Source organism: Colias philodice, chromosome 8, assembly GCF_061535455.1.
Source record: "Colias philodice isolate Cphi_HAF_F1 chromosome 8, ilColPhil1 Martin Lab GWU primary, whole genome shotgun sequence".
NCBI lineage: Eukaryota > Metazoa > Arthropoda > Insecta > Lepidoptera > Pieridae > Colias > Colias philodice.
In genome coordinates, this window is record NC_143093.1 from 6,466,129 (window position 1) to 6,486,082 (window position 19,954).

General features: G+C 32.3%; 1 protein-coding gene across 1 annotated transcript; it reads right to left on the minus strand.

Moving 5' to 3' along the window:
- Window positions 1-4,895: 4,895 nt before the first annotated feature.
- Window positions 4,896-19,887, minus strand: LOC149486590 (uncharacterized). Its single transcript, XM_089698210.1, has 5 exons — window positions 19,584-19,887; window positions 9,867-9,993; window positions 8,076-8,381; window positions 6,706-6,820; window positions 4,896-6,432 (listed from the first exon to the last, which is right to left on the minus strand). Exons 1-5 carry the CDS (start codon window positions 19,642-19,644, stop codon window positions 6,292-6,294), a joined length of 750 nt encoding a protein of 249 aa, XP_089554336.1. The 5' UTR covers window positions 19,645-19,887; the 3' UTR covers window positions 4,896-6,291.
- Between the last annotated feature and the right edge of the window lie 67 nt (window positions 19,888-19,954).

Here is a 19,954-nt window from a genome sequence, read left to right on the forward strand (position 1 = left end):
TTTATTGCCTCATTTTTTTCTTGACTTCTTGGCCATGACGATCTACCCCAAAAATACCAAGACTTATTTGCCATTGTACTAGTTTTAAATAAAAAATATTCCTCTTAAAGATATTTATTATGACGCTACAATATATTACCCATGGTGCATGTCTAAAATAAGAAATACTAAACAGGATTAGGTAGCACAGAAATATTTCCATAGCATTATTTTCATCTTCTTTACAAACCTAACATAGAAAAATCAAACTATTTTTCGTAACGTCCAATTTCACGAACCAGAAAAAGTTACGATTAACCCAGGCATTGAAACCAAACTTTTTGTTTTACGTTAAAATTAGTTCGTACTCGCAAAAGTTTTATTTTAAAATATCCCGCCATACCAAAAATAAACTTTAAGTCCTCTTATTATGTTATCATCTTTGCCATACATTTCTGAATGCTTTCCAAAGAAAAATCGTAGATTATTTATCTCTTCGCACTAAATTGGGCACTAATTATAAATTAATTATATCTTTGAATTGAACTGGCAACAATTCATTATATCACAAAAATTTTAAAAGTATACCTACCTATAAAGTAATTTCCGGTCGGGATAACTACGTAGTTTTAATTTATATTTAAATAAACGTTTCTGATTTATCTTTGAGCCTTGAGGGCAAAATGTTGATAAGCTTTAAGCAACTGTTTCAGAGATAAAACTTCTTTACGGGAAAGTGTATATTTTATAAAAAAATTAATGATAAAACAATATTGCCATAAATGAAGCTTTTGCGATGCATGAGAATACAATCGTATGAAGCAGATAATACGTTTTATTGTCACAGTTACTAAATAAATTCAGTCGCATCCAGCAATCATGTATAGGGATCACGTAGCAAGCCGGCCCGATGAAAGGTATAATCCAATCAATTATTACGGTCGTGCTCCAATTCTGCAACAGTGAAAATGCAAAGGGAAAAGATTTAATCCTGAATAAAAATATCACTTGCCAAAAAGCTAACAGTTGAATTGGACTGATTGGTTTATCTGTTTCGCTCGTGCACTTCTTTACAGTGTTGATTTGTATCTTAAATTGCGTCAAAATAAAATATTTTTTGGACAATTTTCACACGGCACGATCTGATCCCAATTCCCATACTAAGCTTTCGCTTGTGTTATGGAAACCAGATGGCTGATAAACATACATATATTATCATTTTAAATAAATACTTATTTAGATAATTAGCACCCAGACACAGATCATCATCATCACATTAATATTTGCCCTGGGTGGGAATCGAACCCTGAACCCACAACGCAAGGAAGGCAAGGAAAAATAGAATTAAAGTCTTTAAATATACATAATAATAGCGTGAAAAACCTAAAGAATTCGACGGTGGGTTACTGGGTATAATAACGCGAGTAATCATGCAATAAAGTTATAAAATTATCATAGCATTACCACAGTATTACAATGGAAATAATATTGAAATACTGTGGCATTACTAATTAGTGTTGTATTTATAGATACGAAAATTTTATTCTGAATTATTTACTCGTTGAATACAAGTACTATTAATTTTATTTACAAAACAACGAAAAGACGAGAATTTATTCACTCGTGAATCAAAATTTGAACCTCCTCAAAATTTCAGCCTCTTCAGTCAAACTCAAACCGTAGGCTGTAGCAGCGCTTCAGTGAATTTGACCCGTTCACAACTGATCGATTTTGCCTGTTCCTTATGTTAAAAAAATTGAAAAAAATCTTCAAACAACTTGATATTTCTGAATGCTATTTAGACAACAATCCAGTTTATTATGGGACGCTTATCCAATATCCATATCTTTAATTTATTATTATTAATAGATTAAAAATAAACTATAAAACTAACTTTTAGCAATATAAACAGATCTACAAAAAAAAAATATTCAGCTTAGATACTCATTTCAAATGAAATTGTCGCAAAATTACCAAAATAATGAATGTATATGTAATCTATCTTATTTACTAGAGAGATTATTAGTTATTACGATACGGCAAACGTTAGGTAGGTATACTTTTTATCGATGATTCCAAAAAAATATTTTTCTAATCTCTTTGCATATAATACTCCATATTATTAGTGGACTAACGAACTTCTCAAAAAAAAAACAAAGCGTAATATCTTTTATGCGTGTTCAATTTGCCTAAGCTTAATTTATTCAAAAAATTTTGATTGCCAATATGGAAAAGTCAGCTTCGTATAAAGCGACTGATAATTTCTATAGCAACTATCAAATTTATTTAGAAAACAGAAGCCTCACGAATAATATTTAACGAACGTATTACGAAAGACAACAGTCTTCCTCACTGAACCCTCTCACCTTAACTCAACCAGCCCGAAGCCAATTCTATGGACTGAGGTTACCAATGGAAACAAGATCACTACTCGATAGTCAACGTGTAATCCAATCCATACAACAAATCACAGGTCGCTTCCTTTGTAGCTCCTAATTTGAGTGTTCAATTAGCCTTTGAGTTTAACAATCCAACTGTGGAACTTTGGTTTAAGTCGACTGCAGTTATGCATATGTATTTACTTGAAATTCAATTGCTTTACATTTAAGTAGGTGTTATGCAAAACAGTAAACGGTGGGATATGATTCAGTATTTTGTGATTAAATATTTGAATAGGTAAAATAAAGCTGATAAATTAAATGAAAAAATATTTATTAGACGGTCGATACACGCATAAAAATTAACATATTGTGTAGTATCCTGTGAGATCTATAGCGCCTGATGATTTTTAATAGTTAAAATGATTTGTGAAGTTTTCTACTAAACATCACATTGAACGACGCAAACTGAAACGAACTATAATATAAGTGTTTAATGTGTAATGTTGTACATCTTATGTTATTGTGTACCATTAAAATTATTACCACAGATAAGCAATACGTAGGCAATGAAAACGTTATGATTGTTCTAAAGATAAATAAGTTACAAATTACGAAACGAAATAGCACTGCGGCATCAATTAAAACTTTTCACTTCGAAATAAATTTTGTTTCTAAACGAGAGGACAATTCTTCTACGACGATGGAACCGTTCTTATGCAAGTCTCGAGTCATTTACGGAGTACTCGTTCCAATCGAGCCGAGAATAATAGTCTTTCATTAGAACTCGATACTGATTTATCTGTAGAAGTGATCAATTCGTAGACTGAACGAAGATTTTAAGCGGAACTTTTTATGTTATTAGAATTTGGTCATTTTTTAACGCCTTCAGGAAATTAACGTTAAGTTATTAGATGGTGACAGAGTTGTTATAATTTATTCAAATAAATATAAAAACTCCCATATAACTAAGTAGTTATATACATTAAAAAATGAAATTAATTTTTAAACCTAACGCAAAAATGCAAGTGTAACTTATCTCTACCTATTATTGGCATTATATGGAACGTAGAATACAAAATTAACAAGTACTAAGTTTTGGTCGTAGACACACAGGTTACAGCATGCAAATACATATCAGCAAGATAACAGCCCGAATTTGTCTTGGAACGCTTTAAGATTACAAATAAAATGTATTGATTCTTGTATTTTCGTAGTCAGATCGAGAAAACAGTCATTACTATTTATACCTACGAGCATCCTGATTGCTGAACAACATTTATTTTGTTCAATAACTAGGGAAGATCTAAACAGACTTTATAATTTTATCAAGTATCTGTGTAGGTAGATAGGCTGTTATAATATTTCAATTTTATGTATATTAGCCATGTAAGGAACCTTTTCTTAGTATATTGACAGGTATATTTCTCCATGACTACCTACCTATCATAATGTGATTTGGGTAAGTATAGCAAAGAGACTCTTATAATATATTGGTTATAAAGCTATCAAGACACACTTACTTCAACATGGTGACCGTTAGAGGCCATAATTTCATATTTTTCAGCAATTTTCGGTACGTGACAAAGTAAGACAATATAAAATTGGAATAAAGCATATTCCGTACTTTATACCCCGGACACAAGATTTATGGTACTTATAACTTAAATTAATTGAAAAATTATATATTATAATAATATGTACCTAGATAGTAAAAGCATACAACAATTATTCACCCCGCGAAATGTAGTCAACATTTGGATATAGATAGACATTTGAAAACATTTGTAAAATACGAAAGTAAATCGCGTTGCATGATCAAAGTATTAACTTACGCCGTGGGTGCTGTTAACAAAACTTAGTTTAGAAGTCATAACGACCCTTGATAGTGATAAATAAGCGACGCATGAATAAATCATAAACTAGACACGAGTTGTACCGATACTTTTTTAGTTTAGGTATAAGTACTTGTGGCACGCTATGGGCAACGTTTACGTTATACAAAAGAATATGTATCTAAATACAGACATTATCCCTAGTAAAACAAACTTTACTAATTAAACAGTGTCTGTGTTACATATGCATATATAATTTTATATTATTAATATATAATTATCTTCATTTAGGAAAAAGTTCAATGTTCTAGTGCCTCCCTTCTTACCGAAGTGAGGTGCCAGAATAAGCAAAAAGCAAACAGTTTACTAAACCATACCTATCTAATACAGTCGCAAGAACATATAATAAGTAACTATCTGAAACTGTTCAAAACTTTCGACTGCTATTGAAGAATTTCTAATGGAACAGTAACACTAATGAATAAGGAAGTGATACCAAAATATGTAGTTAATGCCATAGAAGATTTTAAAGATAATATTTTAGTGTGAATATAAACCGAACCCCGATTTAAAGTCTATTAATTATTGTAAGTTGTAAAGTTCATTGCTTTTGTAGAAACTTTACCGCAAAACTTAAAAATCAGAAAAGTCGATGGGAATCACTGAAAGATACGATAAAAGAAGGATAAATAAAACAATTGAAAAAATCTTAACATATTTTAATAGCAAATAATATCAACTTATTTCTATTAATTTCATCAAACTATCACAGGAAGTTCTGAGCTAAGTAACATAATATTTCGTAACGTTCGTAGGTACATAATTAACTATGGAAATCATGAACAAATCATACAAGTTCATAATAAATTAACGGTAGCAATAACACAGCAAATGTCTTTAAAAATGATAATTGAGCTTATATACCTATAATATTTACGATTAAAATAGTTTACAATATTAGTTAATTATAATTTATCTTAATTCAACGATAGCTGCAAATATAATTCACATAATATAGTTTGATATAATTTATTTGATGGACTAAATAAATAATATCTTTATCGAATTTTTTAAATAAAATGTTCCTTGTGTGTGTAATTTAAAAAATAAAACATAATTTAAAGTAAAAATTTCAATGTAATTCAACAATGGTTGATAATACATTATCATATCGAATAATTATTGTAACAGACTTTACATTGTTACAGAATATTGTTACATAAGTAATTTAACATTTTATCTTTTTGTATGCATTTTACTTTATTTCGAATGTCTAACATTAATACATAATATGTTTATAACATGATTATATTCGAATTATTTGAAGGGATACATGGCAAAGTGTATTCATATGTTACACTATTAGGAACATAACATTATGAATAATAAAACCTTCTCTAAATGCCTTCACGAATTCCATTCGCAGTCTTTGGTGTAAAATATTCGACGACTCCATGTTATTTAAAAATAATATAATAAATCTAAACACTTGAGTTATAAAGCTAACAGTAACTAAGACATTTTACAAATAAATATTAGCGCATTTTAGTTTATTATTGTGGAATTAAAACCATATTGCAAAAAATATTTTTATACTTGCAAGACAGTTTATTACGGGATTTTATGAAATATGAAATAATTCTTAAGATATACGGACTACATTTTTTAAATCTATTGTTATAAATAAACTAGGTTGCCAGAACAATTAAAAAATAAAAAAATAGTTGCCTGACGTAAAAAATAAATAACTGTTTACATACTTATTCAAAACAAGCTATGAACAGAAAGCGAGACGTTTAAAAATTATAAAAAAATAAAAACAAAATAGTTTATCTATACAAACCTCAATGCACTAATCTTAAAATTAGCAGGTAACATGAGCTAATCATAACTAAACTATATCATCCATACAACATACGTAACAAACACAACCACTGCTAGCCGTCGAGCAAAATATATGACCTGAGTGAATTCCTACATTAATTATTTACACCTCACTGCACATTGCATCGTCGCTTCGCAAGAAAGTTCCCACACTAATTACAACTATGAAGTAAGTGTAATTAAAAATTCGATCCTACTACACGTAGTCGATTGGATTACGCGGGGACTAGTGATATATGAATATGAGGAAGTATAGTTGCTAAAATAGTAACAGCGATTAGGATTATATTGAGTTGATTCGACGTTGCTTTGTCTGCCAAGCCGCATTCCTGCCCCCGATAATCCAAACAAAAATTCTGTGGAATAATACATCGTGTTAATATGTTCAATTTTGGGAGTGTTAGATATAATATATATTTTCTAAAACAATTCAGTGTCATAGATTTAAGTGGTTTAAAAATACACACTAATATAAAGCTCAAACACCCTTAAAATATTGGTAGGTAAATAAAAGAAAAATATACAAACTACGATCTTACAAAAATCCGTAACTCTTTTTACACAGACAGGCATTGAGTTGAATGATCAAACCAGACATAAAAATATAATGTTGATAATTAAATACAAACCTTAATAATATTAGAAGCCATCCGTTTAAGGAATGCACTAGTGAACAAGGCTGCTTCATCACCACACGACCTCTGAACCGTTCTCTCTGAACACAGCAGGTATTCTTGGAATGAGCTGCAAATTCAGATTGCATTAATTAAAGACGTACCAAGTCACATCGATCATTTCAAGATCCATGACAAGCTACAGGCTATATAAAATTACAGAAAATAATCTCAATTACACCAGGAAATTAGTACGAGGAATTGAAACATCAATACATCTTAACTTAAATAGTTTGGATTTAGTTATCAGCGATATTACAAATCTATCAAGAATCGTATTTTGCGTGTCGCACGAATGAAAAACGTAATTTAATTTTTCGCTGCCAAACACATTTCAAATCCGGCGCAAAACGCAGAATTAGCATTCAGATTCCACCATTCAATATTCCATTTAAACGTTTTTAAATGGCCGCATTGTCCAATCATACAATTCGCTATGCGTTTCGCTCTGCAATTTTTACAGGAAGTGGTTCTGTATCTTATATATAAAAATGAATCGCAAAATGTGTTGGTAAGCGCATAACTCGAGAACGGCTGAACTGATTTCGATAATTCTTTTTTTATTTTATTCCTTGAAGTACGAGGATGGTTTTTATGTAGAGAAAACGTAAATATGTACCACGGGCGAAGCCGGGGCGGACCGCTAGTATATTTATATTTTCATTGTGCCCGTGGCCGGCGACGTATAAGTCCTGCGATATCCATTCAAAATAATATCCCATATCAGTATCCGGATTGAATTTTATAGACTCCTGTTAAAATTAGTTGCCGAACGTGACTGATTTTCATGAATCACAATTGTACCGGAAAAAATCTTTAAGAGACTCTTTTAATGGTACTCATGAGGAATACTAAACAGCTGCTAGTTATGAACTGAAAACGTTATTAAGCAATGCAAATTTAATTTTGCAGAGATTGTACTCGATACATTTAGAATAGTTAAAGCTCTTTTGTGGTCATATTAGACTGAATATTAATTGACTGTAAAATTAAAGTTATCAAAATGGATTCATCTTGGAATTTTCAATAAATTTTACGTAGAAGTTTGGAGTTCATTCAAAATTACAAGTTGTGTCTAAATTATTTAATCATCCATCTGCCTTGAGTGCTCTCAATAAGAGTCATTACTTGACAGCTTCTGAAATAGCAGACGAACAAGATATCTACAAAAATGTTTTGACTTTTGCCATTTCATGATATCTTTATTCATAATTGTACCTATCTAAAAAATCTTCTTGTGTGTTTTTGTAAAACATTACCTCCCACGTACTTCCTTTGGTGTGTCCTAATCAAAAATTTTAATATATTTATCTAACTACACTCACCAGCAGACAGTTCTCAAGTAATCTCCCTGACTGTCAACATCTGTTTCATACTGATCACTTTTCTGATGATTCGTGAGAGCTGTGAGCGTTCCTTCATAGTTTCTGCTGCACGTTTCATACTCGGGCCTGACTTTCTTCACACAATCCGCATGCTTCAGGTACTCGTCCTGGTAGCTTCCACGGGTACATAGTTCTTGTACCACTTCGGTGATACCAGCGTATATTCGCCTGAACATCACTTGCTTACTCTTCTCCATGCATACTTCTGTGTAGTTGTCTATGCATTTGATCCCAGCTCGGAGTTCTCTGTAACGAAATTTGGAGTTGATTATTATTATTTAGTTGACAAGATGCGTTCTGTTTACATATGTTTTCATTGATGCTGTTAATCGTATCATGTTATAATAATCCTTTTACTTTTTAAAAACTAGTACTTTCACATACTTTCGTCAGAAAACATTACGTTGGGAAGAAAGTGAATAATCACAAGTAAAAATTATTATACATTTATGAACTCAATTTCTATTCATAACGAATACAATTCATAATACCAAGAGCTACATACAGTCATAGTATATACGTACAAATTAAGAATGCAAGTCACTTAAAAAACTTTAACGGTGTTAGTATGCAAAGTTTATCTTTCAGAAAGTTTCTTGTTAACGTTAGTAGTCTTTTGTCAATAATTATTATCGTGGCCAGCAGGAAACGGAGCACTTATAAACTTTTAGTTAACTCATATTACTTAAAAACGTGTTAATTAGAGAAAGAGTCAATTAATTTGACCGTTGTTGAGGTGGTTGAATATCTGTCAAAATTACATACAACCTCTTAGGCAATACAATCTGTTAGGCTCTCTTTGGTTTCACTTAAAGCTTATTTCTATCATTAATGTTTCAAATCAAAAATTAGCTCAATTAAAATTTAACATCCAAACCTCTCGGTCTCAGGATGTGATGAATTTAGATTTCAGATTCACTTGGCTATTTCGTATGAAAATCACGTTCCACACTTTTAAACGATAAGTAACCAAAAGTTCACCCAGGAAGCATACGAATCCATGTATTAAATATCGACCGTACTTCAAATTGAACCCAACTTCCGCTGAAGATTTTGAGTTTGTATTGGCTATCTAGCTCATTGATCATTCTGCTCGATTTAGCGCTAAAGTTGAAGGGTCGAGCCATTAGTTCCAAATTGCTATTTACCACAAACAAGAAGACTAAATTAAGATGAGCTGCGTGGGGCCATTCCGCTAGAGTTACTACGAGTGCTGCTGACATCGCAGTCTTAGCAAAAGTTATTCTGCATACCAAACTTCTTGGTAAATGACTGAACCGTAAATTGGCCGTGATACTGGAGTGCAGTTAGGTGAAGTTATAAAATCCTTGCACTTGATATTATGATATTTAAAGTTTTAAATTAAAATTTTTGTTTGATCCGGGGTTCTTATTAATACTTACTCATTTTTATTGTCATTATTGTGGATATTACGAGAAGGTAGGTACGTTATCCGAATGTCTAGTAACTATCAATGGGTATCAAAAATTTAGATTTTAATAATTTTAAAATCATTAAATGTTAAATTATTTTGCAATAACAATAACTCATTAGTATGATTCGATAGACAGAAAAACAAAGAAAATTCACAATTCACGTAAAGGGTTCGTATGAAATAAGAGCTCTGCCTATCAAAATATGTTAGCAAATTAAACAGCCACACTACTTCTAATTTATGTAACCCTGAATATATCAAGTCACTAAACTCATATTCACTACGTAGGTACTTACACACAACTTTTATCCAATTCTTCTCGTGTGAGTGCAAAAGATATTTCTGGGGAACTTAACACAGGTAGCGCCATGGAACACCTTTGTAGTAAGTCCTCTTCTTTATTGCAGTGTTCCTTAGTAGCACCTGTAACAATCGTAATGAGGAATCACGTTAATAGAAAAAGCACGATACGTCATATAAAATACAAGAACAAAAGCTTTAATTAAATGTTTCAAGCGATCTGTATCAGATATACCGGAAGAAAAAATAAAGACAGGGATTTCTTTTTGTTGGGTGGCTTCATATTATTATCTTCAGTCGTTAAGTTATATTATCTATATTCTAAGTGCAAATGAAAACAGAATGATTATCTAAATATTTTTTTTATCCAAATCATGATTGACTCACAAAAATCTTGTAGAAAAAGGAAAAATCTAAGGTCCATCTCAAAATTATGCATATGTATTTCAAAAAATTATATATAATTTTTTGAAATACATATATTTCAAGGATGATCTCTATCTCAGGATATGTCGTAACATAAATAACGTCTTAACCAATAAGATGTTGGTACTCGGTAACTGGTAAGCTAAGACAATAGTCTGCAAACTAGAACTAATGAAATACCGCACATAGACAAACAGAATTCCGTCTGAGATAGACATTTGGGTATATCAAACTCCCATCAACGTAATATTCGGATTGAGCTCTCCGGGTATAAATTATCACATTTTAGGGAGATTTATTACTTCTAGTACTATGCGTCTCTACTCTATTGTTTAATAATTAATTAATCAATACGTCAATAGTACCTACTCATATTGCACGTTGTATTTGTTAAACGTACCTATGTTTTGAATTAAGTCTGAATCCGTGGGTACAATTGGATCACAAATACGTGGATCATAAATTGACATTACACCTAATTTCCGTATTGGTCTTGCCTCTTGGGTCCACAGTGTAAAGAAACTCCTCCGATATAGCTTGACCGATTTTAGGGGTTGCTTTAATGTGTAGTTGGTAAGTCTGAAAATAGCTTGTAGTCTAATTATGTAAAGTATACGGGGTGACCCACTATCGGTATACTAGGCGCGAAGGAACTTGTATAGTTTTGCATACACTGATCACGTAAAAAATACTTAAACGATAGCTCACGTGCGGGTGGCACAGTTGGGGTGGTTGCTTGTTGTACTCAAAGAGTTTTAAGAATTCATCTACATATTTGAAAAAAAATGCATCTGGAATTTTATAAGTATTTTTTACGTACTCAGCGTATGGAAAACTATAAACTCCATTGAGCTTATAATACACACGGTGGGACACTCTGTATTTCATACCCCGTGAGCCTCTTGGTTGAAAGCGAACCCCAATGTTTTCAAAATGTAAATAAGAAAAAAAAATCGCTACGCTCCAAGGCATTTTAAGTAACCTAGAGAAAAGTAAAAAATACATGAACAGCATTCCCACACATGTTTTTAAAAACAAGTTTTCGGTGTTTCGTAATTCTGCCGCTAATAGCTTATTAGCATTTATATTACAACGAAGACCCTCATATGAAGCAGGAAAGGTTACCCTCGGAAAAAGTGACTTTCCATTATGTAAAATCTTTTTATTCCACGTTTACTCAGTTGACCAGACTGTTTACATAAAATTTTCATATAAAATATAATTAATTAGGTATAAAAGATCGATGATGTATAATATCCTTGAATCACCATTACTTCCACTGTTTGTTCATGTGCTTATATTATGTTAAACTTCGTTATCTCGATTGCGTCGTACGAGATCGCGCGCCGCCGCGGCCGTTCACAATCGAAACATAATATCACTATACATGTAATCACGTGGTCTCCACGAGCAATCATGTTTGCTCGCGATTGGAAAAATTCAAGCGAGATTTTTATTGAACGGAATCGTACCGTAACATACTCTCTTTCTTCTAAATCAATCGCCGTACTCTTACAACACGTAATATTGCTTCCACTCTAATTGAACGGAATGAAATGGAATACCATATGTTTTACTATCAACGAGCTGATAACTAATTCTTAGTAATGGCCTCAAACTCGCATCATGTGTGTCCTGTTGAACGAGTTTATTTTTACCGGTGCCATTCTAACCATGCATTCCGATGGTGGTGGGGTGGCGAGCCCACAGCGTCGCTCCATCTCATTGGCTAATTCATATCGTATGATATTTTGGCTTGTGTGTGTGCGTTGCGAATACGTCAACCATTACACATTTAGCGTCGTATATCAAAGACCAATTTAAGAAACATCTGTATGCATCGATTGATTGAATTGATCGGATACCATAGGAAGTAAATTTTTCCTACAAATGAGCGAACAGTAGATTGATTGTTGACCTTTTTATTATTAGTGCAAGCATGTGTTGTTTACGAGTAGCTCAGTGCACGGTTTAAAATTTAAATATGAATTCAAAACGTATAGACCGGGAGATACTGACACAAAATTTCGAGTCATTTGTAACAGGATGGCGGTTCTACAGGGTTCTTAGTACGCAATGACAAAAAGAAAAATGATGGTGTGAACGCTGGTACCGGCGGCTTAGTCGCGTGGGCGTTAGTCGAACTCGTCGGAAAATAGCGAAAGTCAAACGATTTGTAACAGTATGGCACTTATTTTTCTTGGAAGTTTGAGGATCAAAGAATATAAATACAAAATTTCAAAGATCTAGGTGTTGGAAATCTTCACTTATATAAATTAATACTAAATTAATTTTTCAAGTATGACAGCACTTTTTCCCCCTACTAGAAGTATGGCAAATATAATAATGGTCACATTTTATCAAATATTCTCCAAAAATCCAAATGCAATACTGGTACAAAAAGTTTGGCGAAATAAATTTTTTTTGCAGATTTTCGGCGGTATGGCGACCATTTGGAATCGTCCGAAAAGTATGGCATGGCGATTTTCGTAAATGGCTGCACGACGATGGTTACCTGTGCAAAAGTTAGCCTGGTACAAATGGTTGAATAATTGTTTTATTTAAATCAACATATTCGCGTCGGTATGGCGGGCTGTAAGTCACACCGGAAAAGTATGGCATGACACTACCGCCTACTTCTTTTTTATGGGCTATCGGTAAATACTAAAATTTTTGTGTTACAAATCGTTTGACTTTCGCTATTTTTCCGACGAGTTCGGCTAACGCCCACGCGACTAAACCACCGATACCAGCGATCACACCATCATTTTTCTTTTTATCATTGCGTACTAAGACCCCTGTAGAACCGCCATCCTGTTACAAATGACTCGAAATTTTGTGTCAGTATCTCCCGGTCTAGTAGTAATGACGTTATGAGTTATTTTTACTCGCGTCTGAAGGCTGAAAATGACTTCCATCAAAACAAGTACCAATAATAAAACACTCACGAGATTTACCGTACCGAATTAAAACTTACTATCGTCTATAGAGAGTGCAGTGGTGGCTCAGTGGTGAGACCTCGGACTTCGAATCGATAAGTCCGGGGTTCGAGACCAGGCGAGCGCGCAGGAAATAAATTGATTTTTCAATTTATCTGCGCATGTTGTAACATCACCACTGCTCGAACGGTGAAGGAAAACATCGTGAGGAAACCGACATGTCGAAGAATCAAAAGTTCGACGACATGTGTCATCCGCCAACACGCACTTGGCCAGCGTGGTGGATTATGGCCTGTACCCTCATAGGAGGCCCGTGTCCCAGCAGTGGGAACGTATATGGGCTGATGATGATGATGATCGTCTATAGTATTATGAACTGTGCGTGATTATAATAATTGGCCAACGATTACATTAACACACACTCGCTGCTATCGGTTTTAATATTTAAAGCGTGAATCCCGTTCATTGCAAACATTATCAGTAATTCAGTATTACCATAATAATCCAGCCGTAACAAGCATTAAAAGTCAAATGAGAATAATAAATGGGGCATAAGTCGCTAACAGTTCGCGGTAACATGTCGGATGCTAAGCTTTAAATTACGGTGGGGTTTAATCCCTCAACACCAAACCGAAATCGCATATTATATTGTTTCATTACAAATTTGTTGAGCATGTGAAATAAATTGGTAATGATACATTTACATACGTAATAAATGGGAGAATTAAATTAACCACTGCATTTTGGCCTTAAAATCAGTTCTCCGTTCAAGCAATTAGGTCTCTATTAAAATACAATAAAAAAAATACAGATTAACAAAACTCTGAATTCATACTCTTCAGATCCCAAGATAGTCATTCACAAAATATTTATTATAGTGATGCATTAGATAAATCTAAATTTTTGATGTTTAACTCATAAGTGATGCCTACTTTTGCTTACTGCCTCACCATTTTTCCTAAAAATGTCATCATAAACGCATTTCATTTTCTATCCTGGGGGTTTTCTAGTTTACTTTCAAATTAATCTGAGAGTTTATTCACGATTAATGCTAACGATTCTAATATTACATTTAAAGGAGCTCAGCAAGATAAGCTTTTCTCATTCCTGAAATGCTAAGTAAAGGAATAGATAAATTCTTCGGTGACCGTCCTCTACGCGCAAAATTAGGTATTTCAGAAATATATAGAGCCATAAAAGTAAGAGCACAGATTAGTTATTCTTATAATTAAGTTTACGCTGTATACTGTTATAGGCAAACTTTGTGTTTCTCTACCTAATTACTAGGAACCACTTTTATTGGATTTTTACCGATTTCCATTATGCGCTACAATTACTCAAAAGTTCAATTCAACTTCCAAGATTTGTGGCCAGGAATCAGACCATCATGCACCCGGATATGTGGATTGATTAATTTCAATCGGGACAGAAAATATTAAGAGCTATCGTAAGACCTGAACCACAGACCTGAACTTATCTAGAAGCTCAGAATAGTATGATGACATACTAGACAATTTGGCCAATAACAAAAATGGACTTTGTTAGATACACATTCAATACGTTCGTTCTACAGATACAGAAAAGCACAAATAAATCTCAACATTTCTCTTGCCACCAAAACTCTCGTGGTCTCTATATCGAAATAAAAAATATTTAGCGTTAACCTACTTTTTTTAATTATAACTTTTTCATAGAAAACAGATAATAGATGGGTATGGGTATGGGATGGGTAGATATTTTCTTCTTATAAGTAGTCTTCAAAAATGTCGAGATTTTTTAAATTATTAAATTAACTTTTTTCAGATGCGTAAGTCGGAACGTATTGAGTATTATTTGTATGAGTACAATAATTAGTTGATATTACCTTTATTTGCGGTTTAATAAGATATGGACAAAAGTATGTCAATGTAATTTTTTATCATTTTCGTCATACTAAATATTTTCCATTGATAAAATTTGCTATTACTTATGGGATTCCGCACTGACGAGAAGCATCGCTAAAAACAAGATAGAAGCTTGATTAGATAAGATAAAACCAGTGAATAAACGTGTGTTTATTTCCTGAGTCTCCATAGATGAAATATCTTTATTTATTTTGATATTGCATTAGATGAAATTAGTTTTTAAATTGAAACTTTTATTAAATCAATTAGCCTTCTTCTAGAATCACTTTTGGAACGTTGAGTTTTTCAGTATCATTTTGTAAAATAAAGATCATCATTAGACAATAAAGTTTTAAGAGTTAACGTTTGCAATATTAGAATATACATGTTTATTATGTATTATGAAAGTACAATGTACTTTACATACTTTTATTGTTTAATTTACTAAAATAACAGAGTCTATTAGGAATATGACAAAAAATATATTGCGTCTCGGCCATTTTAATAGCTAGTAATATTTACATAATTGGATCCAAGGCGAAATAATTCTTGCACACCTTGTCAAGTCAACTATTAACTTTATTTGCTCTAGAGGATAATAAACAGTATAATGTTCAAAAATTCATACCTAACTATAATATATTATTATGTATTAATTATGGATTTTTGTATCATCTTGTATTTTTTAAAGAGGGATCCGGGGGAAGAGGGAACGTCTTAATCGAGGGATCCAAGCATTTCGGGATTATGATATTTGGAATATTTAAATTCGAGATTAAGATAGGTAACCATCAAAAATTAATAACTTTTTATAGTTATTAATTTCGTTACCAATCAAAAACAATGAACATTTTGCTAGTTAGTAAACGATAGAAAACAATTAAGTAAGCCTGTAAGGTATTTCATTGTTATAAATACGAAAAAATATTTTATAGGCAATAATTTGATCCAATATTTTGTACTTGATTACGATCTAGTATTATTATATTATCCGTGCTTACGATCGTTATATTAATTTAAGGGGGCGCATAAAGCAAAATAACCAATCTTCTATTAGATGATACGTGTAATATGCAAGACCAAATCTAAAAAATAAAATATATATATCAAACTAGATGATATGTTCAACGATTCTGTTTAATCAAAAACATAAAATATTAAAATTTACTCGATAAAAAAAAATCACCAAGTTAGCTCTAATTTTCATTCATCAAAAACATTCATACAATCTCCATCACAGAACATATACATATACTCAGGGGAGATCTCCGCTCTATCATGGACTAATAAATATATATATTAGTCTATGGCTCTATCATAGCATATCTAAATAGGTATGTAGATTACAAAAAATAATTTATAGGTATTTTGAGGTAGGTCGTGATATGGCATAGGAAAGTCCTTATTATAAATTATTTATTTAATTTTAAAATGATAAATTCATAAATTTAACTACCTAGTCGTTTTTAAATTGTCGAATGCATAAAGCGTTTAACTATTATCTGTTGTCTGTTATTCTTATGGATCAATCCTTATTCCTTAGCCTTATTCTGGCCATTATTTTCCTTACACTTGAAAAATGTACGTCGAGCACAAAAACGAGAACATGATGAAAACGAACAATGTATCATGATCCTATCTCAATAAAAGTAACTCCCAAGTGAACAGCTGAGACAGAAAACTGGGAATGATCGCGAAGCAAATCGCCCATTTCACTGATGTCTATGCGCAGTCATTTGTCATTTCAGTCGTGGGATAACTTTTTGTACGGACCGCTGACTTCATCCGAACTTTTGCAAGGAAATCGCGACATTATCACCTTTGACATTAACGGTTCAGCCCATTGTTTATCTCCATTTTCTTATTAATTTATACGCTCTATTAATTTTCATTATGAAGATATGCGACGCTAGATTATAAAGCATTTTCAAGATAGGTAATAATTTTGGTTACTTTTTCAAATAGCTAAGCAATGGAAACAGTTTAGATGAAAGGTCCTAAGTTTAGCTGCAGTGCACTTCAATACAATTTTCCTTTACCTGAACCAGACGTGTCTATTTGTTACACTTTCGCGACACTGCTGATCGACCTGAATAATATTTAGCTTTGGTAGGTATTAATTGATTGGGTTAGGTAAGGCGTTAGAACTTTACAAATAGGTATACACTTGAATTATTAAGGTTTATTTATAATCCATTTCAGTTGATTACTTAAAAGTTAAAACATTTAAATAAGTTAATGTTCTAATCACCGAGTTCTGTGACGACTTTTTTAATTATTTTACTTCAAGTAAAGTCTATTTAAATGAGGCTAATGTGTACATACATATTATATAAATAATATGTAAAATGTATTTTAAACATTACCCTTCCAATTGTATTTTGTTTACCGATCGGTTTAATCGGAAACAGTCAAGCCAGTCTCTTGAGAGCCATAAAATGCGAAATGGAATGACTGCCTCATACCCAAAACTATAAACATTGCAATATAATAATTCGTGCATCGTATTGTAGTCCGAGAAAATTAGTAGATAAAATTATCGGAAATAATTCGCTATAGTAGTTTTGAAAATCGCTACAGTTATTCTTTGACATGTCGGAGAGAGCGTGGCAAAGATCTGATTTAGATTTGGTGTTGGATTTGATGAAAACTGAGTATTGAGTATTGTATCTATACAAATAATAAATTGGAGTGTCTGTTTTTAATATCAGTGAAATAACCGAAATCTGAGGAACGGCTGGACCGATTTTGACAGGACTTTCACCAAAAGATATATAACTTTTGTTATAAGGAGTAACTTATTAGCTATTTCTAATACGGATATTCCCACAGGAACATACCTATGGATTTAAAAGAAAAACTCTTTCACGTGCGCTGGTAAAACCGCGGGGCGCAGCTGCAATTTGTTCATAAATATATGTAGACGGTATTATTTTGATTTTTGAAGTTATGCTTATATTTTCGAGTGCCTACATCCTACTATCCTAGTAATACATATACATACATATTATAAACTAGAGGTCCGCCCCGACTTCGCCCGTGATACATATTTCGCAACAAAAGGTAGCCTATGTCCTTTCTCGGGTATCAAAATATCTCCTAATACCAAATTTCATGCAAATTGGTTCAGTAGTTTAGGCGTGATTGAGTAACAGACAGACAGACAGAGTTACTTTCGCATTTATAATATTAGTATGGACACAGACTAATAATAATATACTACGTATGTATGGATAAATGCGAAAGTTTGCGAGGATGTGTGTGTGTGTGTGTGTGTGTTTGTTACTCTTTCACGCCAATTCTACTAAACCGATTACAATGAAATTTAGTACACATATAGAGAATAACTTGGATTAACACATAGGATAGGTTTTATCCCGGAAATCCCACGGGAACGGGAACTATGCGAGCTTTCCTTTGAAAACGCGGGCGAAGCCGTGGGCGGAAATCTAGTATTCCATAGTTTTTCAGTACCTACATTAATATTTGTTTGAAATTAAAATAATTTGGAAAATCCAAAAGTGCACGCCTCATATTTTTTTTTTTAATAAATATTTATTAATTATTATTTTTGTTTATTTAATAACAATTAAACCACATCGAATCAGACCCTGCAAAATGAAAGGGTTCTATTCCTGAGCATACTCAAGCGTAAGAGGAAAAAAAAAGACTCGATTAGTAAAGTATTTCGGTCGCTATCGTGTTAACAAGAAAAAGGATCCGCACATACAGACACACGGACGTCCAAGACAGAACTTTTTTAAACTGTTTTTTAACTAGTTTAAATAACAAAAATGACATCAAAAATATCATGAACGTTAAAAATAGTGTTTTTTCTTAATATGTGTGTGTATGTATTATCTTACAAGTGCAATGTATGATACATAAAGACATTTTAAGTTTGAAAAATCAGATGTTTTGCGCGAAGTGACAGTAGTACCCACCTCAACGCTTCGCCTATGAGGCGTGCAATATTATACGGTATTAGGTAGGTAGTTAGGTATTTTACCATTGTTATCTTAGGTATCACTATCCCACTTCCCAGCCTAATTCGAAAACTCGCTTAAAAAATCGACTAAATAGGTACCTAATGAAGTAAGACTAGATGAGACTATCTAGGTACTTACTTGACTTCATATTATTTTGTGAAACCTTTACTTTTGTACCTTTTATACTCTTCATCGACAAATTATTGTAAATTAATAAATGCCTAGCTAAAACTTGTAAGATTATTGTTTGCGATCTATGTATAATTATTTATAATAACTTGCAATGTGTATGTAATGTACATTAACATTGTAAACTGCACATTTATTTATATACCTTTCAAGGTCAACAAGAAATTATTATGTATGTATCAATATATAAATATTATATTTGAAAATGAAGAATCATAATAATTATTTAAGAAACACTTTCCTTAGGAATTATGGAAATTAGAAGTGGATTGTTGTTATTTACTTACCAATACGATTAAATATGAGAAATGTTGTTAACCACAAAAATATCACTTCAGTAAAAGTCATGTTGAATAATCTAATAAACTTTTATATCTTAAAATTTCACTTGTATTATCTGCACGTTAATTTTGTAACTACTATTATCACTCTCAAAACTTTTCTGTGATTAAAATTTAATTTAAAACACTTTCATAACAATATTATTTACGTACTTTAACACGTAACAAAACTTTTAGAGGAGCACAACAAACCCTTTCCGCATTCAAGATAGGACTGCTTGAAAATGAAATACCAGCGATTACCGAATACGAAATACGAATCGTAATCCTATTCGCGAGTCGAGTGATGACTCGTGAGTCGTGACGCGTCACAGTTG